This window comes from Trachurus trachurus (genome assembly GCF_905171665.1).
Source record: "Trachurus trachurus genome assembly, chromosome: 15".
Taxonomy (NCBI): Eukaryota; Metazoa; Chordata; class Actinopteri; order Carangiformes; family Carangidae; genus Trachurus; species Trachurus trachurus.
This window is the reverse complement of record NC_139906.1, coordinates 6,587,174-6,615,069: the sequence shown is the minus strand read 5'-3', so window position 1 is coordinate 6,615,069 and position 27,896 is coordinate 6,587,174. Positions and strand designations below refer to the sequence as shown.

General features: G+C 42.1%; 1 protein-coding gene across 1 annotated transcript in view; it reads right to left on the bottom strand.

The window, feature by feature from the left end:
- nrg3a (neuregulin 3a) overlaps positions 1 to 27,896 on the bottom strand; it is a gene marked incomplete at both ends in the record, with an annotated part of 391,384 nt that overhangs the window by 145,803 nt on the left and 217,685 nt on the right. Inside the window, one exon of the mRNA XM_083988298.1 lies at positions 2,691 to 2,820. Within this exon, the coding sequence (XP_083844424.1) occupies positions 2,691 to 2,820 (130 nt within the window). The remainder of the gene's footprint in view (positions 1 to 2,690; positions 2,821 to 27,896) is intronic.

Genomic DNA, 27,896 nt, shown 5'->3' with positions numbered 1-27,896 from the left:
AAAAGGTTTTTCTTTAAATGTAGAATAGATCTGTCCAGTTTATTTTCCATTTCGCCTCACATTTGCTCGATGGGTTTGAGCTCCAGACTTCTTCTGTGAAGGAACATGACTGTGTGAAATAGGCCTAGATTGTTTTTTGTAAAGAAAACGACCTGAATCTTCTTATGATGGCTCCCTTGGCTCTATTCTATGGTTTATGGAGCATAATGATGATTTATGGCCAATTCAACAAAAACAACGGAAACCTCTTAAATATGCCAAATAAGTTTGGCCACCCCTGTTCATAGTAGGGGGTCCGTGCTCCATCTCTCCATCAGTTTGGGGGCCATTGGCCTGAAAAGCGTTGAAGACCTTGGTTTTAGTAAATATTTCTGATATATTACTCTCCGGTCTTCAGTCAGTGAGAGTAGCCGACATGTGTTCATTAAATATTCACACCAAGTTTGACTCCAGAAAAAGACTGACTCATTAGTTTCAGTTGCAAAGTCTAAAATACTATATTACCCCCTTTATAAACTCTAAATGTTTTTTTTTTTTTAAAGTTACGTACTAAACACACCTCGTAGTTTTACTGCATGATCACACCAGCTGTTATTCCGATTCGGAGCAGATGGCATATTGTTTGATGGTCCATATCTTTCCTTTAGAAAAGCTCATTGCCACACGATTAAGCAGCAGAGATCAACTCTGTGCACATCTCTCTCTCTGCACATTAACATGCACAGACAGTGTGTTCAAGGCCGTCCCGCCGTATATTTTTTTTTGTTGCTCCTCAGCAGCTCTGCTTGTCCACAGATTGCGTTGTCATGGCAACGGGAGCGAGCGAGCTAACCTCCTCCTCCTCCCCCCCTCCTTGTCTCCGACTCTCCTCGACGTCCACCACCTACACCTACAGTACACCTCGGCCTCGCTCTGTTTTCTGCTGCTCTCCCCTTCCTCTTTTCAACTATCAACACTTTTCTGTGATGAAATTTAAAAAAAAAAATGTTAAAAAAAATCAGACGCTTGTGCTTTTGTGGACTCTGTTTGACTTTTGACTGGATCACACAGAGCGTCGTACGCTGGAAAACTGAAGAGGACAGATAAAAGCAAGGTAACTCTCAGTGCACTCACTTCATCAAACAGATATCCTGCCGGCTTCCTGGCTTCCTTAAATACATGCATATATAATATATGCACTCGTTTCAGGACAGAGAGCTGGAGAAAGACAGACAGCAAAGGTAGCTTTATGTTGCAGAGACATAATTGTCTCGTCTGTCCCCGAAACAAAACGCAGCCTCACGGAGCAGGAGTTTGATTCATTAATATCCATCTCACGTCTGCAGAGCTGCAGCCCCTCGCAGCTATGCAGATTTGTCACTTAGTCATGTGGACGACGGCGGTGTGTGTGTGTGTGTGTGTGTGTGTGTGTGTGTGTGTGTGTGTGTGTAAACGTACGACCGTGAGGAGGCCCACCTACACCTGCATGTGTTTCAGAGCAAATCAGGGAGTTAACACACCTAAAATACACATGTTTAAAGATCAGGTCAGAGACAGGGAGGAGGTGTGACCATAGGCCTGCAGGAGGATGTACAGTGTGTATGTGTGTATGTCTTTTACATTCTGTCCATATATTCTTCATTCGGTGACTTTCCCTCACATTGCCGAACCAAAACACATCCCTCATTATAATCTACACACACACACACACAAACACACACACTTGAACGGATGTATACTTGTAGCCCAGAGAAGGCAAAACAGACTCTTTGAAAAACAGGTCGGGTGGAAGTCCTGCGGTTAGGTTTGGGAAGAAGTTGTTCTGGGACTTAATTAGTAAAGGGCCCCACATTTGAACAGGCTAAGAGCCCATGAGCTCTACTCTCAAATCTGGGACAACTAAGACACACACACTCTCACACACACACATAGGATGGTGACACCCATGCATTCACACTCATACGCACACGCCTACACACACAGGTTATGCATATATACACATGCACAGCTGCACAGCCACTGAGCTGCAGAAAATTCCCCTCACTTTTCCATACAGTTTGTCACAGTGTTTGCAGAGGCGGCGGGCTGCTGCTCCTATAGATCTGCACCCAGCTGAGAGTTAAAGGGACAGTTCACAGTAAAAGTTGTGTGGTTGAAGCCCAGCGAAAGGTAAATAAAATGTATGTTAAAGCACCTTAACCCTCCAAATAATCATTAATCCACTAATGAATTCCTATGTAAACGTACAGGCAGCAAAGCAACAACATGGACACAGAGCGTTGAGCTGACTGTGACTGCTGGGATGTACTGTACCAATTAACAGCAGAGAAGTGGATTATGCTGAGAGCGGGTTTGAGAACTTTCTATAGACGCTGTGTTGTCTTCCTCTTCTTCTTCCTCTTCTTCTTCTGCTTCTTCGGCCATAAATCTAGGTCACCCATTGAATCCATTAACTGCTGTAAATCCAAGCAGCTCATCTCCCCCCATTAAGGGGCAAATTGCTCCTTCTTCAGAGGCAATAATTTCAAAACCTGCAGGGTGCGGCGGCAGCGGCGGTGGTGTCTGATGTGTGTTTGGTGGTATAGGCCTTCATGATACTTCATTGGTTAACTGGCTATTTCATTAGAGACACAGACATTTGCACGTTCAGGATGGAAATAGGAAGGTGTGGAGGAGGAGGAGGAGGAGGAGGTATTTAAATGATCACTTACTTGCAGTGCTTGTGAGGCCCACTGAGCGTCTCGATGACAAAGCATTCGCCGCCGTTCAGGCAGTAGGCCAGGTCCTTCTCATGACAGGGTTTGAAATGCTCCGAGTGCAGCGGAGGGACGGTCGGAGACGCTGCAAGACAAACAAAGACACAATTAACTCTTTTATACACAGAAGACTTGAATTTTAGCTGGAAAGAAAAGGGGTTTTCCAGGCTCTTCGCTCCATACGCCCAAAGATCCATAACAACAATGGAGCCGCCGCCTCATAACACGCAGCATGTTTGTGGATAAAACCAACACACCCATTGTTTGCCTATAGACCCTGCAATGTCACCGGCGGGGAAAAAGATGGATGGCGGACGGCTAATAATCTGTCCTGCTGTGATTAATACTCCGTGGTCACAGTTGTGCTGTCGGAGAGAGCTCGACTTCTTCCAGCGATTTATCAACAACATGCGCGGCTGACTGTGTGGACGGTGCGTGCTCACGAGGAAAAAAAACAAAAAAACAAAAAACGCTCCGTTCACATTTATGATTTTATAATTGATATTAATAAGAGAAGCACCATTTGTTTAAGAGGAATGATCTAAATGCAGAAAAGGAGAGTAAACCAATATGCAGTACTGTAAATGGAGTTAATGCACTGCAAAAAATCAAAATCTTTCCAAGAATATTTGTCTTATTTCTTGTCAAAATGTCTCATTTCTAGTCAAAATACTCTTTCCATTTAAAATGAGACTCATCACCTAAAAATTAACTTGTTATTATATAATTTTCACTTGTTTCAATAACAAACAAGTTTTTTGTGCTTGTAATAAGAAAGAAAAACTTGCCCCTCTATCAGATTTTTCTACTTATTTCAAGTGAAAAACAGCTTGAAAGAAGTTAAAAAAAAGTGTCTAAAAACAAGCTACTTTTTAATGTGATGGGTTTTATTTTAAGTAAAATGAGATTTGTTTTGACTAGAAATGACATTTTGACTAGAATTAAGACAAATGTTCTTGGTGAGATTTTGTGTTTTTGCAGTGTGTCGTGTTTAAGGAAAATGAAAATGTGGAGATTTCATGTGGAGCTCATGGACAGAAATCAGATCTGCAGCACAGATGAAGCTCTTATTAATACCAGAGCAGACTGCTGACTGTTTCCTTTGTGCTTACAAATGAAAAATGTGTGTTGCTAAGGGCTCTCATTAGCCTGCGCTCAGCCATGTTTTTTCTTTTTTTAATTAAAGTAGCTGGATGAACAGTGATGAGCAAAAACTTTATGCTTCAGTGAAAACCCGTTTTTATTCACAGGACACAGATATTACCACTGGTATACTGATCACTTCATTAGGTCGCCCTTTAATGGTGTGTGGAAGATACATCCAGACAAAGTGCAGATTTCTCAATCAGGAGCTAAAGAGAGAGTGAGTGTAATAATGAGTGGAGTTTGGGGGAGGGAGGGAGGGGTGAGGAGAGGTGAGTTATTACTGTATGAACCCAGAGCCCTTGATCAGCAGGATGAAGCATGTTTGTGTCTGGGTGTGTGTGTGTGTGGGGGGGGGGGGGGGTTGGTTATGTGATGCTGTGTGCTGATTGGTTCTCAGGGGAACTATAGACAACCCCTGGTAATTGGCTGGTGAGGGACTGGTCTCCATGTGAGAGGTTTAGTCAGGTCAAGACTTGAGTCAGCACTAAGACGTAGTTTTTTTTTTAATAGATGAGGACGTCACCTGGTTGGACACGACGATGAGAAAGAGTTGTGCAAATAAATTATTCTCCAACTTTTGGGACAAATTGAAAGTTTTAAATGTCGATGAATTCATTTGAATCCTGAATAACTTTGGTAAATTAATGAGAAACCACAACAATGTCAGTTCATTTGTTGTGTTCAGCCCTGAAAAAGTTTCATTATTTAGTCTGTGACTGTGCAGGAGCTTCAGTTTGAGAGTTTAAAGGGTGACACTTGCAATGTTTAACTCCCAGTGCATTATGGGAATTTAGCTTTAGCTATACACGGGACAATAAGTCAGACCCCAAGGTCTGTTTTTCATATTTAAACATTCAATTTTCTAAAGTTCACTTTCACATTGAATGTTCGATTTATGACAGAACAATTTGAGTCCTTGATTCAAGCAAAAGCATTTTTTTTTCCTGAGTTTTTTTGAAACTGATGCAGAGATAAGATTTAAAGGTTGATGTTATTCAACACGGTTTTTATCAGACAGGGTTAAAGGTCGACTGCATCATGACTGCGATGGCTTATCCCTAATAAGGTCGATGCTGAGGGTGATGGTCAATCATCTTCACCTGCTCTGACACCATGAGACAATATGAAGCTCAGTTTTATCCCTGCAGACACACACTGACACACACACACTCACAGGAACACACTGTTTATTCCAGGCTTCAGTCTGTGTTGTTGCCAGAACTGAATGAGACAAAACAGCCACAGGAAACTGACTCAGTGCAAATGAAGCAGCAGTGAAATTTCACAGCAATTTATATTTCACTGGGGCTATTTCAAGGATCATACATTTGGAAAGCTTTCTACTGCCGACAAAAACTTAGCAGGCATGTTTGAACTCAACAAATGTGATAGGAATTGATTTTTAATTGGAGATGTTGAGATATGAATCAACAGCTGAACATCCAGAAGGATCAGAGTCAGGATGAGGGATCCAGCCGCAGCGCAACACAACATCCATTCAATTACCAACACGTTTCTCTCCTGTGGCCACTAGATGTCACCTAGCAACATAATGCAACTATGGGCTTGTTTTTGTCCCATAACATACTCACATTATCCAGAAAAACAACTTGAATTCCTAGTTCTGATTTAATCATCTGACTTTAACACATTTTCTGGCTTCAAAGACGATGTTTGATAAAAAATAGTTTTGTTTTGGCTAAAGTTGCAGGAAGAAAATGCCACAGCCCAGTATGGGACTATTTTGAGTACGACCCCCCAGGAAGAAAGTGAATGTAAAAGTGAATGTATTGTGGTGATGACTGATGGGAACATTTGTATGGAAAAAAAATCACACAAATTTGAAAGTTCATCTTCGCAGCTCTCACGGAGAAGCTTCTACAAATCAATGCGTTTCTCCTGATACCTAAAAAACTAAATAAAAACTAAACTAAAACTGCTAAATCACTTGTTGAACTTACTAGAACTAAACTGAAAGTAAAAAAAACAAACTAAAAAACTAAATAAAAATGAAAACATAATGAAAACTTTAACTATAGTAGCCTTGAAACTATCACCACACTCCTGATGGAGCAGTTTAGATCTTTAGTCCTGACGTTCGTGTGGATTCACAAGGACGTAATGAGATTAAACTCGATTTGACAAATGCGTTTTGCTTCTTAAGTTCAGCTGCCACGGATAAAGAGATATCTCATAAAAGAGTAAGAGAGGATGAAACAATGCCACATGAAGCGTGGCGAGGTCCTGGGACAGTTCCTCACCACACAGTCTGCACAGAGACGCTCAAACAAAGGCCACAGTAACAAAGCTGCTGCTGCTGCCTCGTCCTTTGCACTTCCTCTGCAGCACCACTAGGTCTTTCTTTCTTTCTTTTCTTTTTTTTTTTTGGAAACACAAAGGATTTCCCTCCAGACATGATTTCATGCTCTCACTGAGCTGTGCCACTGACAGCAGAACCATTTGTCGTCCTCTCCTTTTGTTTTGTTTTTTTGCTGTTGCTGTTGTTGTGGTTGTTGTCGAGTTGTCACAATGCACTGTAAGTTGTTTAGCTTAACACTCGTCACCTGTCAGGCTCAGACGCTCGAAGAATTGTGTCGTTTTCAACAGGGAATGCCAGAGTGGACTACGGCAAAAAAAAAAAAAAAAATCCTCTCAGTCGGCTGAAAATATGACTGCAAAGTTTGAAAACACTGCTCTCAGAAGGCAGACGTCAATCACTGCACAAGAAAACAGTCCAATTTACTCCTCCATGCTGCGAAGAGGGAAAGAGGGAGAGGCACCGCGAGGATCAATAAACCATTGGCCGCTGGAAAACACAACCCTCCACTTCAAACTCCTCTCCGCCTGTCGTCTCTCACCTCCTCTCCTCCTCCTCTTTTTTTTTATTTCTGCACAAGAAAAATGAGGGAAGAATATGGAATCTGCTGATTTTCATATTTGCATCCAGGCTGCAGTCGGTTGTAGTGGGAAAGATGGCAGCAGCCATTGATATATATATATATATATATATATATATATAGGCTACATATAGCACTTAATAATTTAGTGATAAGAAAGAAAAGATCAATCAAAGTGGCTCCTGAACTTGCAGTGACACCGATATCCTTAGAAGACCCTCAAAGAGCTGAGCATGCTGAGGAGATCAACAGCGAGATAAATCCAATCACCGGCGAGAGCAGGTGATGCAGTATTCATGATTTAATTATTGTTCTTCCATTTTGTAAATCCAGATCAGCAGGGAAATTTACAGAACGAGTTTCAGCGTTTACAAATTCAAATATGGAGACCAGACAGTGCGTCTCCTCGTACTCATTTGTTTTACCAAGTATGTTTTGTGTTTTTTTGCAGCTGCTGGAGATGGCGGCGGCGGCAGCGGCCCGGGCTGTTGTTGGCTTTAAAACAATGTGTCTCTCCCTTCTTCTCCTGCAGGGCAACCTGATGATGACTTTTTCAATATTTAATCACCATCACAATGTTTTCCCCTGACCTTAAGCAAGTGCTTTCAGTTGCCTCCATAAAAATAAAACTTTGAAGAAAAAAAAAATGTTTCAGCTGCAAAAAAAAGTGCACAGAAGGAAAAGGCTGTTTGGTATATTGTTATTGTATAATAAAATGTTCAAAATATGGAAAACACTTAAAGCAGAAGTGAGTGATCCGGTCGTTTTCGCTAATGCTGCGTTCCAGGCAGGCTTTTGAAATCGTAAATTACAGCTTCAAGCCACAACTTACGACTTTGTAGCGTTCCAGGCAACCCACTCGTGTTTTTCCGACCTGTTTTACCGGTGAAAGTCACTATAACGGCCACTCGTAACTTCCGACCGGTGAACTCGTACCAGATCGAACTGGTACCACTTCACGTCGGAAAAATACGAGTTTCCTTGAACGCACCATAACAGTCCTCGTCGCTACGTCACCACATTCACGGCGTTCCTTGGCTGCACACACAGCCCTGCATGCCGTTCTCTCTCCTCATTGGATAAAAACTGTAGGATACGATAAATGTTTTCTCTTCGGCTCAGAGCAGAGCAGAGTGACTGACAGACCCGTGTTTCAGACCAAACACTCTATGTAAGTGATTGCTGTCGGAAGATATAACTATTTAAGACTTATATTAACACAAATATATCACTCACCTCTGCTTTAAAATAACATTAGTTTTTCTGTGGGTATGTTTTCAAAGCGGCTAAAACACATTGTGGCCCCATCACTGCTGCTGCTGATCTGAATCTACTGATAAACACTTACTGTAACACAGGCCGACGTCAAAGACCAGGAACTGAAACATCATGTTAACGTTTGGTTCAGACACAAAATCCACACAGAGAAAAACTGTCAACTGTGATTAAAAGAGACAAAACAGTGATGTCCAGGAAAGCAGGAAAATGAAAATGACCAGGCAGAGCTGCAAATAACATCACTCCATTCAGCTGTGTTACTACATTTTAAGGCTCTTTGTCTGACAGTATGAACTCTGAACTATTGTATTTCAACAGTTTCTGCTCAATAGAGAAACACTGTATCTACATCAAGTAGCAGTACTTCGCAGAGCTGAGGATCCTTCAGAAATCTTTCAATAACAATTTCACCACATCTAAGTTGAACCAAAAGAGAATTACTGAAACCTTTCATTACTAATGTTATATTCTAGCTCGACCTCTTCACTTTACACACTCACATATGTTTGTGTTCATAGAAATAAAAAGCCAGTCAGCTTATCATCTGCATCTTATTATAAGAATGCTGCGTGCTTATTGGCTGGCTTCAATATGGTGTGGTTAATCCATAAAGTACTGAAGTTGATAACCTTCAACATCACATCCATGCACATGAGTCTCCCTCAGGAAGTCCACATGTGTGCACAACTTCATCAATAATCAATAATAATCTTCTCTTTAATCATGAATGTCTCTGTGCCAAAGTCTGGAGTTTCCACTGTCTTATACTGCAGGTTTCTTGGCATCTGTGTAATAAATACATCTTCCTCTCAGCCGATAAGACTTGAACGGTTTGAACAGCGGCTGCTTGAGGTATCTGGTAAGCAAATGCTTTATCAAGCAAAGCGAATATTTGCCGTCAGAAATTATCTAGGAGAGGGCACTTGCAGAATATTAGTGCAGGGATTGAAAATGCACTCGTCGTTTTCCTCTGATCCATTTATGTTAGCACTCCACCGACCTCTGGGAGAACACTTCCACTCATTTCCAGCTCGATTTCCCCATTATTGTTTAAAACATAAGGTATTAATCTGTGTTATATTGGACAATGCTCTGTGGTTACATCCTTCTCTTTCTCTTTCCCTGTGCGCCTTCACAGAGCATTTAAATAAATGAATGTTAAAATGTCTTGCAGCTGGTCGTGTTCGAACGGTGCAAATTCTGCAGTCTGGACTCAAACTGAACATCTCCAAAATGTTGCAAAGGAAAAACATAAAGCTTTTCTTTGCAGCCTGTTCTAAATTAATTACCTCCAAAGGGCCAGTTCAGCAAAAAAAAATGTGCTAATGTGCTTTTCAAGTCATATTTTAACCAAGAGCTAACAATTACCAACAAAACCCTGATGAGGCAATAATGGGTGAAACATGTTGATGTGGTGAATGTGTTGCACTGACACTCCAGGCAGAACTTATTTTCTGCCGTGAGGGAAATGCAATTATTTTACAGTCACTACTTCATCTCTGTCCTCCCTGCACACACATGTTCTCCAGCACACACACACACACACACACATGTGTTGCAGTGGGTTAAAGCATGACATTCCCGTGGGCAGATGTGTAATGGCGGCCATGGTGGCTGACATTCCCCCCAGAGGAGCAGACTTGCACGCACAAACCCAGTCAGTCAGTCAGTCAGTCAGTCAGTCAGTCAGTCAGTCAGTCAGTCAGCCTGGAAGCCATGCTAACTGATATCAAAGGCTCGGTGTGGCAGGCTGCTCCTGGACCGCCTGCTTATCGATCGGGCCCTGGGAGCAGGAAGGAAGATCAGATGCACAGGGGCCAGAGAATAAAGGACACGGGGGGATTTCAAGGAGGAGGCTCGGTTGTAAAGGTCTGAGATGTAAGCAAGCAGTGAAACGCAGAGCAGAGACATTTACACTCTCATCTGCTGGAGCTGGAGCTCTTTAGTGGAGCACCGCCTCAGGAAGATTTAGGAAACTTTGGATTGAACCAGGACAAAAGGTTTGTTGTAATAGCACAAACACAAACACAAAGGAAGGAGCTGTAAGACATATTGTAAACTCTACACCTGCAGCAGCAGCAGGGGTCAGCTGGTCTAGATGTAGGAAAGCTGTCACTCCCAGATTCAACCTCTCCTTTTTATAGGTATCATCATCATCATCATCATCATCAGAAAACATTATCTGGCTTATTAGTAGTTCAACACAAATTGGCCCATTGGCATAAACCCTAGGAGTAGGTTTGTTACCTTTAATTGTCGCTGCAAGCTATTTTTAGAACGGAGGAGCAGAGCCGCGAGCTGCTCAGTGCCAGGCTACCTAGGCTAATGGGATTTCTTGGTTTCGCTCATCAAACTCATCAAATACACAATCCAACAACTCCAAAACGCTCTGGTGGACCAGTTGTGACCTGCACATTGCCTCCGTAGCGTAGCTCTGAGCAGCTCACGGCTCTGCTCCACCGTTCTAAAAATACTGTAGCTTGCACTAACAATTAAAGGTAACGAACCTACTCCTAAGACTATAGGGATTATGGCATTGGGCCAATTTGCCAAAATGTTGAACTATCCCTTTAACTGTGGGTTAAATTTGAGTTTAACTTTCTCCCTGATGAACTGGCTGTGTTCGAAACCACATACTCCATACTACATACTTCCATACTGCATACTTCCATACTCCATACTACATACTAATCGATCATACAGTATGCAGAGCGTTCACACTGCTGCGTACTACTGTATGATAACCCACAATGCATTTCGCTCCTGCCCGAGCCGAAATCAGCCGCCCTGAAGCTGATTTCACTTAAGCTCTAAACTCTGTAAATATATAACTTCAGCAACATTTGAAACATTTTCAGGCGAGAAAGTACTACTTCGTATCCCCATGGTGTTGAAAAAATGACAAAATAACACCTATTTACAATTTTAGTCGGACGAAGTCGGACTTCTCTGGCGTTAGTAAAACCAGCCGTAGTGAGCACTGTACTTCCGGTTTCTGTGTCAAAATAAAGCACCCGTTGCAATTGACCATAAAGAAAGCCGTTACAATGAAGTCAGTGCTCTTACTTTATAAACAGGAAGTGAACCTGTCCCCACTGTGGCTAGCTTGGAAACGCCGTTTGGACCGACCTCGTGCCGTTAACGGAATTTGCCCGTTCAAAATGCCTTACCGGAGAGTTTTGCCTGCTCTGAGACGAAGATCCGCCCACCGTCTTCGCTGTATCATACTTGCTCTGGACTGGGGATTATTTCAAAATTTATAGATTTGGACAGCTCCTGTGTTTTCTGTGGCCATACTGAAGAAACTTTAAATCATCTGTTTTTTGAATGTAATGTAACAATGAAATTTTGGTCAGACTTGTGTTCTTATATTTTCTCCCATGTAAACATGTCATAGCTACTGCTTCTCCCTTAAAGATGTTATATGTTATTATGAAAATAAGAAGAACAGGAGTCTTCAGTATTTAGTTAATTTTTTCATTTTATTTGGTAAATACTTTATTCATAAGCAAAAGTTTGCAACCTCCAAACCAACCTTTTCTCATTTTTTAATTGAATTCAATTCTCTCTATAAATCCCTAGCCTTAGTTAAAAATAAGAAGAACACAACTTTTTTAGAAAACTATGAAAAGGTATTTATTGTACTTCCTGACATTTAATGGAATTTGTTAACAGTGATTATTACACACCTATGTATTGACATGACAATATTTATTTATTTTTGTTTTGTTTCTGTTTGTCTAATTTTCTTCATTTTCTACTTATTTGAATGAGATCCTTGCTGTATTTATTTATTTTATCCATTGTCTTTCTGAATATGAAACAGCTCTCGTGTTGTGTTATGTGTCAGTGTTTGACACTTTTTGTACACTTTGAACACTTAAATAAAGAAAAAAAAAAAAAAAAGCAAGGAAGAGGCGGTCCTTGACGTCACGTTGCGTTGCATCTTGGGTAGTTTGAGTATGAGTAGTGACCTCATGATGTATACTCAACATTTCGGCCTAATCTAGTATGCATCCGGGAACTTCTCGCCTACTGCAAATCGCATACTGCGCAGTGTGAACATACTGCATACTCAAATCGTTAGTATGAGTAGTACGAGTAGTAGGAGAAGTATGCGGTTTCGAACACACACACTGTCTGCTCTGCTGTGTGGCCTGGCCGCCGTCACTCACACTGGATTTGATGAAGGAGCCCAGACTATCATGATGAGTAGTCAGTTGAGGGGGACAAATGATTTTTCTATGAAATAAGTGGAGGTGTCATGTCTCCCTGTGACTGTGTGGTCATTTAATGGACTGATGTGAGGAGCGTCAGATGAGTTCAGACCGATTTAAGTTAATTGCATTTTATGAAACAGGCAACTTTGACTTTTTCCAGCGAGTTTCTACCTCATGAACATATGAACAACCATATGTGGAAAAAAAAAGGACAGAGACTGTGGAGCTGGTTCTAGCAGCAGCAGCTGCTGTCTGGGCCTGTGGTGCAATAATTGAAATTGTGAACTTGATATTTAGATCATGCTCAGGCTCCACATTTGAAGCAGATGAGATTATTTATTTATTTGTTTGTTTAAAGCCCGGGCTGCGGCTTAATTGGCGGCACACACCGTGTAAAGCCATCTGATAGTGCACACCAAGACTCAGCTCAGGAACAAACCATCCGAAAGGTGTTGGAAACAAAGAGAAAGTCACACGCGGAGCCTCAGATGGTTCTGTTGCTCTAACAGATGTTGTTTCATCCAGGGAATCGTTCACATCCTCTCCCCTGCACAACACATGGAAAATATCACTGCTGACAATTTGCACTGCAGCAAATTGTATACGCTATGCACTGTATCTACGGTGGCCTTGAGGGCTCAACACAACAGGAAACACGAGCAACCAGAAAAAAAAAAAACATGTGTGCTGCAAACACTCACACCTTACAATTTAACAGAAAAAAATAAAATGCTTGTACTTTTAATTTGAAAGGTCGTGAAACCTTGAACAGCAACAACGACAACAACAAAATCACAGTTTGTATCTCCTGAGGAGTCGGCTTCACAAAGTTGTTTCACACAGTTTCATAAACAGTAGACACCTCACTCCCCCAGGCTAACTCAGGGCTAATACCAATGTTACTATGGTAAGTAACATGGTGATAAATGACACCATCACTGACCGGTGTCACCTAACAACAGGGAAATAGCTCATAATGGTTTGCTGAGTAGTGAGAGGTTTTAGAGACCAGAGCCATTAAAATTCCATTTTAATTGTTTTAGTTGTTGCCGTTTTAGGAAGAATTCAACACTTACGGTAAAATTATCTTTTTTTCTTGGGCAAGTCTTAATTTACCCGTGATTCATTGCACCACAGTCTGAGTGACTACAGTTTATACTGTTTATACTGTCCACTATATAAGTTCAGTGGTGTCTCGTAAGGATTTGAGTCATGTACTATAGATATTTTTGATCGTTTTTTGAAGGAATTGCCCCCAAAGGTTAGCGTTTTTGCTATCCCGGGCCATGGTGTAACTCCGGTTTACACTGGTTGACCATCAGGAAAACAATTTAGGGGTCAAAAATGGCCGGAATTCTCCTTTAAGATGATCAAGAACTAAACTGCTTCATGCAACAGATGAAATTAGACTCAGTCTTTATGAAACCGACACCTGGAAACACGTCTGTTATTGTCGTCTGTTTCTGCATTTGCTTGTGTTTTCCTCATAGTGCATTGGCCTCTCTGGGCCACCGTACTGTACACACCTCTAAAAAAAAGCTCACAGCTTCTTCTCAGACCAAGTAGAGACAGTCGAGTTAAATATTTGAACTCAGTTGTTTAGATTCTGAGTCAAATCGCTTCAGTAAACTCATTGATCTAGCAGCAGATTCACTTTTCTCTTCATGAACTTACTGTGACAGCGAGACGAGACTGATCAGAAAACCACTTTCTCTAGATTAAACTGGCATGAAATTTAATGCACAGAAACAGCTCACTTAGACCCACTGGCCTGGATTTTACCTCTCAGGCACAACAACAGACGAGCGCTGCTTGGTGGGGGCTTTTATATTTGGAAACCTGATGTCAACATGGCTGCTAACGCCATCACTCTGCAAGAAAAATCCTATACGGTCAATGTGTGCGTGAGAGATTTACACTTCTGCTTCTTCCTGGTCCTGCTGGTCCCTAATAAGAAATCTTGTGATGGGTAGAAAGAGGCAAAACCACTTTCTCTGCCCTGCCTTCCCCCGTTCCACTTGTTATGAAAGCCTATTGATCGGAGAAGAGATTCCACACACGTACAATAAAACATAGAAATTTCACAGTGAAATTCGCATGGAGGATCAGACTGTGAGACCTGAGCCGCCTGCTGATGAAGCAGAGAGAGAAACGTGTGGAGCTCCTCTCCTTCCTCCTCGTGAAGGATGGCGCCGTGTTTCCTTGGCGAGCAGAGAAAGAGAGAGCGAACCCCGCAGCGTCGTTCCTTCCGTAGCATTTAAAGAATCCTACAAGCTTTTATCACGGCTGCCAGTTAGATACTTCTGGGTCAATTCGCTCAGTTTGGGAGCCTCACTAATCAAAAAAGGACTTTTTTTTCCACTCAGCAAACAATCCCTCAATGAAATAAAGGTCACAAACACGTTCTTCCTTCATTTCTTTGTTTTCTTTCTGGGCTTTTCCTTTCTTTTGTTTTCTCACTTAACTGCTCCATAATCATTTCCTGTTAGTCGCTCATCTCTTGCAACGACGAGGTCACCTGCATCTTCTTTTGTTTTGTTTTTTCCTTCTCGGCAGAGCAAGAGACTAAAACATGCAGCTCCTCCACCCATATGAGTCGTACCGCACAAACACAGCACCACACAACTGAGAAAAGTCCCTACGCTCAGATATGATCCCATACAGTACCAGTAGTGGCAGCAGGAATATACCCTATACCTTTATTGTCATGGTTACAACAATAAACACTGAGTGATGGCGATAGAAAGATGGTGCGTAAGAGATGAGAGCGGTGGTGAAACCTCTCCATCTACCTCCAGCTCCTCCTAATGTGGATCTTTGTCTCTATAACCTGCCTCTCCTGACTTGCTTATGGTGGCTGAGGGAAACACTAGAGCGATGCTGCAGTCAGTGTAACCTGCATCACTGAGTCAGTCCACACAGTTTACCACAACATTTTGCATCAACCACAACATTTACCATCGTCCTGTATTCAACAGTAACGTGTGCAAGCGCCGGTCTGAAGAAGAAGTAAAGAAGCGGAATGATTAATCCTGCAGACATGTTTAAAACTCACTGATTAATATGTTGTTTACATGATTTTCTGATGTAAAAAGGTGAAAGTTAAAGGATAATTCCGGCCATTTTTGACCCCTAAATCGTTGTCCTGATGGTCACCCAGTGTTGGGGGGAGCAAAAAATGCGACTAAAATTGATGCAGGCAAACTGGAGTTACACCATGGCTAGACGGTGCTAGTGATAACGACAACACTAAACTATGGGGACAATTCTTTCAACCACAACAAACACTCAAAAAACAATCAAATATATATGGTACATGACTCAAATCCATATTTTTTTCCTTGTTGTGATGATTTCTTTACAAAATAAACGGTCGAGCAGTGCAGTGGTAATGTCTAGACCGTTTATTTTTGTAAAGAAATCATCACAACTGTGGCGGGGAGAGCAGGCGTTCTGCGATCGGATATTAATGTCTTTCCAGGATGTTTTAGAGTTCGGCTATCTGAGGTGAGTGACTACATGCAAAAACACAAAGTTTATACTGTTTATACCGGTTTATACTGTACACTATATGAGTTCAGTTGTGTCTCGTAAGGATTCTAGTCATGTACCATAGATATTTGATTGTTTTTTGAGTGTTTATTGTGGTTGAAAGAATTGCCACCATAGGTTAGCGTTGTCGCTATCCCGAGCGCCGTCTAACCATGGTGTAACTCCGGTTTGCCTACATCAATTTTAGTCGTGTTTTTTGCTCCCCGCAACACTGGGTGACCATCAGGAGAACGATTTAGGGGTAAAAAATGGCTGGAATTCTCCTTTAAATTGGTTGTGTTGCAACTCTCAGTCCATGTACTGACAAGGTTTTCTGTTTATTTGGCTCCACCCCCTGTCCATGCAAGTTAGTGGGATTGGTTTCTATGACATATGAAACCCCGGCTGTCTGAGACTCACCGGTTCACTCCAGCTCCATGGAGGAAATATATTATTACACTCTTCAACTGGTTAAAGACTTTTTTTCAGAGTGTCTTCATGAATCAGGTCTTAATAAATCCTGCACTGAATTGAATTAAAAAGACAATCAAATCAAGTTTCAAGACCATTTATCTAAAATTACTTCATTCCATTACTCATTGTCAGAAACACAGAGCGTATTATTGTTATTATTAACAGACTTGATGTTCATCCAAAGTGTTTTTTTGTTTTTTTTAGGCAGAGTTGAAGCTGCAGTGTCACAGACAGAGGGGTGGTGGAGGATGGAGGGTGAAGGTGGTGGTGGTGGTGGTGGTGAGGATATTATTGCACAGCATGATCCAATAAAGATAACAACACACCTCAGCCTCTTTTTTCTCTCTGTCTACAGCTGTCCAATAAATATCCACCAAATCACCTTCATTGATACCAAAGCTGTGTTGAGATAAGAGCAGCAGCCTGTGATGTGCAGCCTTAAATCACTCGGGAAGCCTCCTCTGCTGATTCTTTTGGCCAAGTTTAATTTGTTTAATGTGGCCGCCAAATCCAGAAATAGATGAAAAGCTGGAGCGTATATGAATTCAAGGAATAATTTGCGAGCTGTAAGAAGGGAAAAAAAAAAAAAAAAAAAGTCCTGACATTTTATCCAAAATTGTTCTGCCAGAAAATGTAACAGAAGTGCGAATGAGTGGAGTGGCAGGGAGGCGGCCGGTCCAGTAAAAGATCTTTGTTCTTACACCGTGCTGAGAGACGTGTCTCTGCCGTCCAACTCTATATTCGGATCAATGGGAGACAGACAGTGTGGACGAGCTGGTCAATAGAAGCGGGGGATGGGTGGACGAGGAAAGAAAAGCGAAAAGGGAGCGATGGGGTTGGAAGGGTTAGGGAAAGAAGATGAGAAACAGGAGGTGGAATTTACGGGAATGATCCCATTGGATCCCTCAATCCAACGTGGTGTGTTTTCTCAGCTGAGAGAGAGAGAAAGGGAGTGTGTGTGTGTGTGTGTGTGTGTGTGTGTGTGTGTGTGTGTGTGTGTGTGTGTGTGTGTGTGTGTGTGTGTGTGTGTGTGTGTGTGTGTGTGTGTGTGTGTGTGTGTGTGTGTGTGTGTGTGTTTCAGTCTGTCTGTGTGGACTCTGGGGTGTTGCACAGAGGCAGCAGAGCTACACCATGGCAGCCACTGCATTGCAGATAGTTGGCCCGGCGTGGCATGGCACAGATAGATGTGTGTGAACAGGCCGCCGCGCTCCGACTGTACAGACAAACAAAAGCAAAATGGCAGCGTGTCAAGATAGCTCCGCGGTCAACAATGGGCTAATCGTGGAAATCTGATACTACACCCCCCTCTACTCCCACCACCCCACTCCTCACCGTCTCCTCACACTACAGACACAAACACACAGAAACACACTCCAGTGGCTCGTTTTTACTGTAAAACACACCTGTCCTACTGGGTCAAGGAAGGAAGGACGAAAGGAAGGAAGTTAGGAAGGAAGGAAGGAAGGAAGGAAGGAAGGAAGGACAAAGGGATAGAAGGAAGGAAGGAAGGAAGGACGAAGGGAAAGAAAGAAGGAAGGCAGGAAGGATGAAGGGAAAGAAGGAAGGGAGGAAGGACAAAGGGAACGATGGGAGGAAATAAGGAAGGGAAAAAGGAAGGAAAGATAGATGGAGGGAGGGAACACACCAGGTCAACTGGATCAAAAGAGGAAGGAAGAAGAAGAAAGGACGAAGGGAAGGAAGGAAGGCAGGAAGGATGAAGGGAAAGAAGGAAGGAAGGAAGGAAGGAAGGAAGGAAGGGAAAAAGGATTGTGGAAAGAAGGAAGGGAGAAAGGAAGGAAGGATGGAGGAAGTGAACAGATTGGGTCAATTTGACCCAGAAGGACATGAAGGATGAAGGGATAGAAGGAAGGAAGGAAGGGAGGATGGAGGGAAAGAGGGAAGGAAGGCAGGAAGGACAAAGGTAAAGAAGGAAGGAAGGAAGGAAGGAAGGAAGGAAGGAAGGAAGGAAGGAAGGAAGGAAGGAAGGAAGGAAGGACAAAGGGAACGATGGGAGGAAAGAAGGAAGGGAAAAAGGAAGGAAAGATAGATGGAGTGAGGGAACAGATTGGGTCAAAAAAGAAGGAAGAAGTAAGGACGAAGGGAAGGAAGGGAGGGAGGCAAAAAGGATTGTGGAAAGAAGGAAGGAAAAAGGGAAGGAAAGAAAGATGGAGGGAGGAAACAGACCAGGTCAACTGGATCAAAAGAGGAAGGAAGAAGAAGAAAGGACGGAGGGAAGGAAGGAAGCAAGGGAAAAAGGATTGTGGAAAGAAGGAAGGGAGAAAGGAAGGATGGAGGAAGTGAACAGAAGGACAAGAGGAGGGTTTTAAAACACACCTGCTTGTTGCTGATCGGCCCACTACCACTGGTGATCTGTCTGTGTGTCAGTCAGGCCCACAAACACACACACATACATGTCGTGGGCTCAGATCGTATATGCGCGGGACACCTCCAGGGTTTCGCCAAATAAATAGCGCTAAGTATCAGGCCTGGTCCCGTCCCCCGGCCATCTGGCTCCATAGTGGAGAAATTCATTACTCTCCAGGTGATAGCTCTAGCACACTTTTCTCTGGATTGGCTTTGTGTCCCTGCAGGCTGCATCCTGACACTGGAGATTAGAATCACAACCCGGCTGCTCATGTGAATGTGAATGGTGCTGCCACAGCTGCTGCTCATGCTGATACACACCTCTGCTGCTTTTATTATCACCGCCATTACTAATGCTGCAACTCACAGTCACTACTCACTACTACTACCATGACTAAGTGACTACTTTTGTCTCGGGTTATATGCATCTGCATCTAACATTAAATCAGAACCTTTCTGAATCCTCAATCAAAGCGCTTTTAAATAATAAAAGTTGATATTTAACATCCAAAGTGCTTCTAATCTTACATTTTACAGTTTGTATCGATTAGATCACATCTCTCATGGTGTCTTCAGACCTGGACCAGTTGTTCCGAAGCAGGAACTGTTTAACTCAGTGTTTTTCAACCTTGGGGTCGGGACCTCAAGTGGGGTCACCTGGAATCCAAATGAGGTCGCCTGAAATGTCTAGTAATTGAAAATATTTATATTTTTTAAAACTAATTATCATTCTTTTTTAAATTATGATTAAAAACACCACACACAATCTTAAAGCAGAAGTAAGCGATCCGGTCGTTTTGGCTAACTTCGTTAGTTAGCAGCCCCCGCCCTCGTCATGGATCTATTGGTCCTCGTCCCTACGTCACCACATTCATGCGCATCCCTTGGCTGCACACACAGTCCTTCATGCCGTTCTCTCTCCTCATTGGATAAAGGTTGTAGGATACAAGGAAGTATACAAGACATTTTCTCCTCGGCTTACAGCAGAGCAGAGTGACTGATAGACCCGTGTTTCAGACCAAACACTCTATGTAAGTGATTGCCGTCGGAAGATATAACTATTTAATTTATTAACACAAACATTCCGCTTACTTCTGCTTTAAACAACAGTATTCTTTACTTTCACTTTCTCGAAAATAAATTGAGTTCAAATAAAACACAGCATATAAAAATTTCTGAGCTGGCGCATCTTGATTGACGGTCGTGATTGCGTGACTGCGTGTGATCACGGGGTCGCCAGAAATTCGTGATGTCAAGATAGGGTCAGGAGCCAAAAAAAGGTTGGGAACCACTGGTTTAACTGTTTAAGATCTGTTCATTTGGCCACAGGTGACCTAAGCAATCGCGCTTGGATGTGGGATAAAACAAGCCAAGAAGAAGGGATTGTGTCATATCGGTTCACGTCCATTCAAGCCCTGAACGGTTAATTCGCAGTGAGAACGTCACTGACTAAGCAACCGACACAACATGCAACTGGATACGCTGATTTTGTTTGGGTTCGGGAAGAAAATCGGGGTCGGGTCCAGGCTTTAACCAAGGGTCATGCTGAGTTTTAATGTTCAGGCCCGTTGAGACCTCTGTTCCATGGTTTTTGTTTTTCCCAGGTAACATACATCTCCTCCTCCTCCTTATGGAGAGATTTCTGACCAATGAGAGAACAGCTGGTTCGCACATTGCATTTGTTGGGACGGTTACCATGTGAACACAAAGACCCAAATCAAAAATGCAACAACTACATAGTGTTAGCCTCTGAATCAGAGCAAAGCAAACGAGCCACAGGTCTGAATACACCCTCAGACATCAATACTGGTGCATGAGCCAGTAAGAACCAATGTGAACACTGGATTTCTTCCTTCAAACTTTGCAGGCAAACTGCAAACTGTCTGGGTTTAATTTAGAAATGATGTCCTTGTTTCTGTTGATCCACGAGAGAAAAATAATATTTGTGTCAGTTTTTGAGGCCATTTTGAATAATACAAGTTATTTACGGCTACACAGTAAAATGTTGAGCCCATAGTACATATTTGTCACAAGTGTTTGGACCATATTTGAGGGATTATTGCGTATTGATATTAACATCTCAGTGTCTGCATTGGCCCTAGAAAAAAAGAATAAGAAAAATCCCACATCATCCTCCATCATCGTCTTCATCACTTTTACAGCAACTGATTTTGATGTAATCTGAGTAAAAATGCATGAACTTTACTGGTATAACACTGTGAAGTATTGATTCATTTCACACCTTTTTTCCTTCTGAGTATTTGTTACAGGATGTTGGGTCTCATCACTCCAGGAGACAGAAGCCTCACACACAGAGCTGGATTACAGGGATTGTATTCAGGTCAAGTGACTTTCAGAAACACTCGATTCTGCAGATGAAGACACTTCTATTTTCTCACTCTTTGCTCTCCTGTGCATGACAACTCAACTCAACCAGCTACCTACTGCACTCAAACTAATTTATCCATTTTAATTTTAGCCATTACACAAGACAGGTTCTTCACCGGCTCCATCTCCCTAAAAAAAAAAAAAAAAAACCCTGCAGAGAGGTTAATATCTACTCTACAGTATGCATCTTTCTGTGTGACGTGCACTTTTATGGCTCAACCAGAAATAACCCAATGGTCGGTACAGTAACTGTAACTCTCTCCGTGTCTCTGCACATCAGCAGACATCACAGGTAATTGTCCCTGTGTAAAATCCAGGTAAATCTAATGTCCATAAAAATGACAGAACTTAATCCCAAAAGCGGGAGCGGCGACGTAGCCTGTGTTTGCGGCGCTCCATCACTATATTTTTCTACCAGCTCAGTCACATTATAGCGATATATCTCTTCATCATGTCACCCCAGGTGTAGAAGATGCTGTACATGTACCTGTAATGAGACTATCTATATGCTGGCACAGCCCATACCTCTGTTGTATCTGGCACCTTAATCTCAATAATGTTTACATTTATTTAGTTGAAGCCTTTATATCCAGTGCGCAGCCACGTTTTACTCTCCGGACCGTGACGCCAGGTGGTATAAAATACTCTGAGGTTGGAAACAGCAGCTCCTCCGTCACCCTTGTTCAGAGGCGTAATCGTTGCAATTACATCCTCTGGCTGTATATGATAATACTAATTGACCTGTGTGTCAATGCACGGGTCAATTCCAGGTACGTAGTGCAGTTGTTATAAGTGCTCTGTACATAAATGCAACCCTACTTTGCTTCCATGGCAACAGCAGATAACGATGCCCCACTTATTGAAAGTTACTGTTCTCTTGGTTAAATTGTGATAGTCATAGAAAATATATCTTTCAGATGGTTTTCGGCTCAAATGGCAGCAAAGTTTTACTACAGGTCGGTGTCAGCCAATCAGAAGAGAGAGGAGGTTATGAGCCCACTCTTCTGATTGGCTGACAGTTTATTGAGTGATCCAGTAAAAAAAAACAAAAAAAAACAGTGGAGTTCAGGTGAACCAATTTGCAAGTTTGGATGGAGGGTCCATGTGGGCGTGGCTTTGGGTGACTGCTTCATTGTGACATCACAAAGTTACAGGAAGTCCCGACAGCTGTTTTTTTAAGGCTCAGTTTCTACAGGCTTTGGGACTTTCTCAGTATTATTATAGAACCTAGAGCTCCTTTCTAATAAAATAAAGCAAAGAAATCTCACTTTGGCAACTTTCCCAATCTGATTAAAAGTCCAATATTGTATAAAGTATTATTTCAGATCTTAACTTTTTGACCTTTGTTACTGTAAAAACCAATGAATTTGTTGGAGTCTCAGGAAAATTATGCAGAGAGCCACTATATAATCTCACAATCTGAGGCCTCATTACTGAACTTGCAGGGAGATTTAATAGGATATTTTATCAAATTGTATTTCAGAACCACCAGTTTTCGAAATTCAACTCATTTGATTTCATTGGACACTGAAGCCAAGTTGACAAAATGAACAGATTGTTCTCTCTCTCTCTCTCTCTCTCTCTCTCTCTCTCTCTCTCTCTCTCTCTCTCTCTCTCTCTCTCTCTCTCTCTCTCTCTCTCTCTCTCTCTCTCTCTCTCTCTCTCTCTCTCTCTCTCTCTCTCTCTCTCTCTCTCTCTCTCTCATGAGGATTTAAACAGATTATTGATCTGATGGGAATGCAACATGCAAATACAGAAAGACACAGAGGAGCATTCAGAGTGTTAATTCACTGTAGGGTTGTGTTTTGCACTACATCAGCAACTATGATCCCAATGGTTCCCTTTGAGTAAACCACTTAACCTGTAATTGCTGCAGTGGAGGAACAATGGCGAGCTGAGGTTACGCCGGGCGGGTGGAGGTTGAGAGTCGGCCTGACGCTGAAAGGAGCAGCTTTGCTCGGCAAACGCTTTTCTTAAAGGTCGTCAAGACTCTTCTTTCAACAACAACAAGCTTTTTTCGAGTAAAATAAACTTCTTATCTGCCCTTCACATGAGCGTTGCTATTTGGCTCTGCTGTACAGCTACTTTGTGGGGTTCAATTTGTACTTAAGCTGCAAGATAGTCGCCTCCCTGGAGATGAAGACATGGACGTCGTGTCTACCTCCCAAACAAAGCTCGCACTTTATGCTCTTAGCGCAAAAGCAAACACATTTTCATTTTTATTCTGACAATCTTTCTACTTATCAAGGTTTCCTCAAGCTCATTCGACACATACCTAAATAAAGTGATGCCAGTGGCCCGCCATATTACTGAATACGGCTCTAAACTACGACAACACAATGGAACATCTGTAAATAACTGTAGTACAGCGGCTCGACACGCCGGGGCTCTCAAAGACAACAATAGGCGTGTTTTCTGCAGAGACAAGTTTTTCAAGATGTTTTAAATCTGTAATCCACAAACAGCAAGACACAGATTTATGGGCGCTCTGCCACATCTGTACCCACACACACACACTCACAGCCACAGTGTGATCAGTTTGTCGGCCCCCACCACCCCGCTTTACATGGAATGCAGAGTGAGTTTCTTAATTAAGTCGAGAAGAAGCTATTACTTTTGGGACAGACTCGATTGTCCTCGCTCTGTGGCACCAATGGCTCTGGGCTTCTAATCACATCATACAAAGAGAGAGAGAGAGAGAGAGAGGAAGCTCAACAGCCTGGCTGACAACAATTAGCCTTCTCTTTTGGTCTCTTCTTACAATGGCTGTGGTCCTTTGAGAAGAGCCATGTGTGTGGATGGTCTTTAATATGACCTCATGCGACCTGCAGTGTGTTTGTTCATGCTACTGCATCGGTGGCCAACGTTGCACTGCAGAGCACACAACACAACACATGAGGCGTTGAAGCGGTTCACTCTGAAAAAACAATTGCTAGTAAAAAAATTTGATTTTTTTTTTTGGGGGTTTGTTTCATTTTTAATGCCATGTTTCTCTTCATGGTTTGAAACATTTGAGTGATTGCTGTCATATTGTATTTTTCTTTTCATCACGATTGTTCAGAAGACGTCCACAACAACTCAACAATCACACAAAGTTGACATATTGCTGCCTCGGAGTTGTTATTGCGAACATGTTAGCGCACAGTTAGCTACTTAAACATCCAGCGGAACGTTAGCGCTCCTTTGAAGCCGCTCTCTTTGATGTGCGACCGATGTTAACTCCACTTTTAGCTCTGTTTTTGGTTTTCTTCTTCTTTTGTTCTTTAAGATCTGAGACTTTTTTTTTTCCTTATACGCCTTTCTCTCTGATTTTCATCATAAATGTGTTTAAATCTGTGTTAGTGAGTCTTTCTCCTTTGTCAAGTTGATCCCTCCACCTGACAGGTGTGGCATGATTAGACAAGATGCGGTGTGCCTCAGGCTGCTCACAATAAAAGGCTAGCGGTGAGCTTTTATTTTGAAAAGCATGCAGGTATGTAGCTGTAGATGTAGGTGGCTACAGGTGTGCGTTTGTTTCATACTAAGTCTTAAACATTTGTTGTTTGTACAAGATCTATTGAGTTGTCGTTGGTTCGTTTACACTTCAGATAGAAAATTTCGATACCTGAGGTGAACATTTACTTTACAATCACTGACTGAACTTTACCCTGAACTGCTAACACACTCGACATTTCCAGTGTTGATTTACTTTGAAAAGGTTTTCATTGTGAGCAGAAGTCCTGAGGTGTAAATTGGCAGAGCTGGAAACTTTATCTCTACTGTGTATCTTATATTTTTCCCTCTTTTTTGACATTTATTTGACATAATTGTCACTTTCGATTCATAGGAACGTTGAACCGATGTAACTATGAAATGTATGTATATTTATTTACTTTAACGGTGCACGTTGTGAACACGAAACAATCACCATTTGCGCAGTAATCCATGAAGATAAAGGCACAGATCTACCTGAGGCGACGATAACAACTGTACTGTACGACAACAGTGAGGCACAATGTCTGATGTGATTGGTTTAGCTCTAAAGATTGGTCTTGGCTTATGAAAACAGCTCAGTTTTTACACATTGAGCAGCCTTTTCAAGTGTCATCATAAACATAAGCAGCACTTTCCTTTGCTCATCTGTTTTCGGAGCCACTGGCCGACACTGTGAATCCCAGAGGACGGTTGTGTTGCGTTGCGCTGAGTGCAGGCCGGGGTCACGGAGAGGCCGCCGTGAGTTATAGAGGTTTATTAAATGTTGAGAGTTATCAGAGGAGTGCAGCGTCCTGCTTTTACACTGTGATTGTCTATGATAACAGAAACACTACTGGCTGTAACTATGGTGCTCAATGTGTGTGTGTGTGTGTGAGACAGCATGGATATTAACGCTTTGACAGGGAGTCAATCGACATTAAATAAACAATATTTGTAACATCTGCTCGCCGTGACTTAAGTTTCCTGCGGGCCTGGCCTCGGTGCAACGCAAAGCAAATGTAAAAACAAACATGACAGGGAGAAAATCTGTTTTCCATGGAGTCCAAATTCTATAAAACGCACCACCACCACCACCACCACCACCATCCAGAGTCTCAGACACAGCGGCTGTAATGGTGCAGCCTAGGAGCCGAATAAAAGACAGTAAACATCTACAGCCTGCCGTTCCCTCCTCGCAGAGCCTCCACCTGCCAGAGCGCCGTCACGTCTCCCAGAGTTGAGTTCATGTCTTCCTCTGCTTTGTTTGTTTGTTTCCACTTGTTCCCTTCATCTCCGGCTTGGCCTCGTTGCTTTTTTTCTCTCCATCTTGTTTCTTTATCTAACCTTTGCTCCCTCTCTCTTTCCCTGACCATGTATCATTCAATTACTCTGTATGTTTACTTTTTCTTCCTGTGCTTTACTCTCTCATGAACAGAATTATAAATCAAAACACACACTGTCACATACACATACTGTCAAATACACACACACACGATCAATACAAACAATTTCATTGCCAACAAAGAAGCAGAGTGATACACAAGCACAAACTTGTACATGAGCATACAAAGCAAACAGACACATGTTTGCTCTGTATGCTCATCCTGTAGCTGGGATGACTCTCAGCTCATGAAACAACCAGGGCCAAACTGCTGACCGTGATGTCGGCTCTTTGCAGCCTCTTTGTTGGCAAGAGAACGAGATGGTTGCTTCCTCTGAGCTGGGAGAAGAAATATAGTTGAGAGGAAGTAAGAAAGAATGAATGCACTTTAACTTTTAACAAGAATCTCAAGGTGTTTTTTTATTCTAGATCAGCTCTAGGTTCAATATTAATACTATGAGAGTTATCAAAGCCTCAGTCCACAGAAAAATGCGCACAGTCTGAATTCGGAAACTGAGCCTTTAAACCGGCTCTTGGGATTTCAGTTACGTTGTGATGTCACACAAAGGCATTCTGCAAGCCCCGCCCACATGGACCGAGCATTCAACCTTGTAGGTTTTGGTTTCTCTGAAATCAATTGTACGGTATTGTTATTAGATCACTGAGTCTTGCTATACACCTCACGGTGCAACCTGGACACGTCGCTAGATCATTGAGAAACAGTCAGCTAATCAGATGAGATGCTCTAAACCTTTAATACAAAGTAAAAAATAAAGAATATTAAGTACTTTTGATGTTTCCTGGAAATATTAATCATAACTTTAGTCATCAAATTGTTTGTTGTGCGATTTTGAAGATGAAATTAACACAAAAAAACAAAACAAAAAAAACACTTGACATCCTGGTAAAACCACAGTGCAGAGCTGTGATGACTGTTGTGGACGGAGTCAGTCTGTTCATTACTGAGCAGCGTGTCTCTGATTAAAAGCCTTTTTTTTTTAGAAACTTGTGAAATATGAACAATGTAACCTCAACTCCAAAGTTGGATGTGTTCTTTTTAATCACAAATCACAGCGGTCCACAGATGGTGGAAGAAAGAAAACACGTTGGGATTCATCATTATTTAATTTACATCCACCACTGATCGATCTACCAGGGCGATATCCTTCATTTGTTTATAGCAAACAGCAATAATATGTTTTCCTCTTGCAATTAAAAACTCAGGTTATTGAATTTATGGCATCTCTCTTTGTCAAAGTACTGAATGCATTTACTATCGCCCTGCAGGTATCCACAGTGGCCACTGTGTAAAATGAAATGCATTAATATTGTAAGTAAGATCTCCATGTCTGTGTTGATTACAGAAATAGATATACAAGATGTTGTTTACTGAGTGTGTTACCGAGCTGGAAGTATTGTAAAGTGACTCAGCTTCTCTCTCTGTCTCTCTCTCTCTCTCTCTCTCTGTCTTTAATCTTGGGCCAGTTCAGAGTGGATTTAAAAAACATCAACTCTGAATAAACCTATTTGACTTTCCATTTTCTAAATGCACCAGTAACTTTCTGAATGGGGAACAGATGCATTATCTTAATACAGTCCATAAAAATCCAGTGGAGCACAAACTTGGCACAGCAATCACTCAGCGTGGTCGGACAACAGACAGATGTCATTTTAAGTACACTCACAGGAAGTGGGTCACGCAGCCGCTGCTGAGTAATGTTTTGTTTTTATTTCTGCAACAGCTATTTCAAATTGTTGTTAACAAGGTTTTTCGGGGGGTAGAGAAAAGAGGAGGAGGAGGAGGAGGGGTTAGAGAGCTGCTGAGTCACACTATCATCCCATCTTTCACTGATTGCTGTGTTATGCATGGAGGAGCGAGGCCGGGCTGCGCAGGGATGACAAAGCATTGAAAACCATACGGATGATGATTCTTTGTCTGTGAAAAAGTCTAAAAGGAAATAATCACAGAGACACAATGGGAACAGGAGTCAGAAATAGGTGTGAGCACAGTGACCTATGACGACATCTC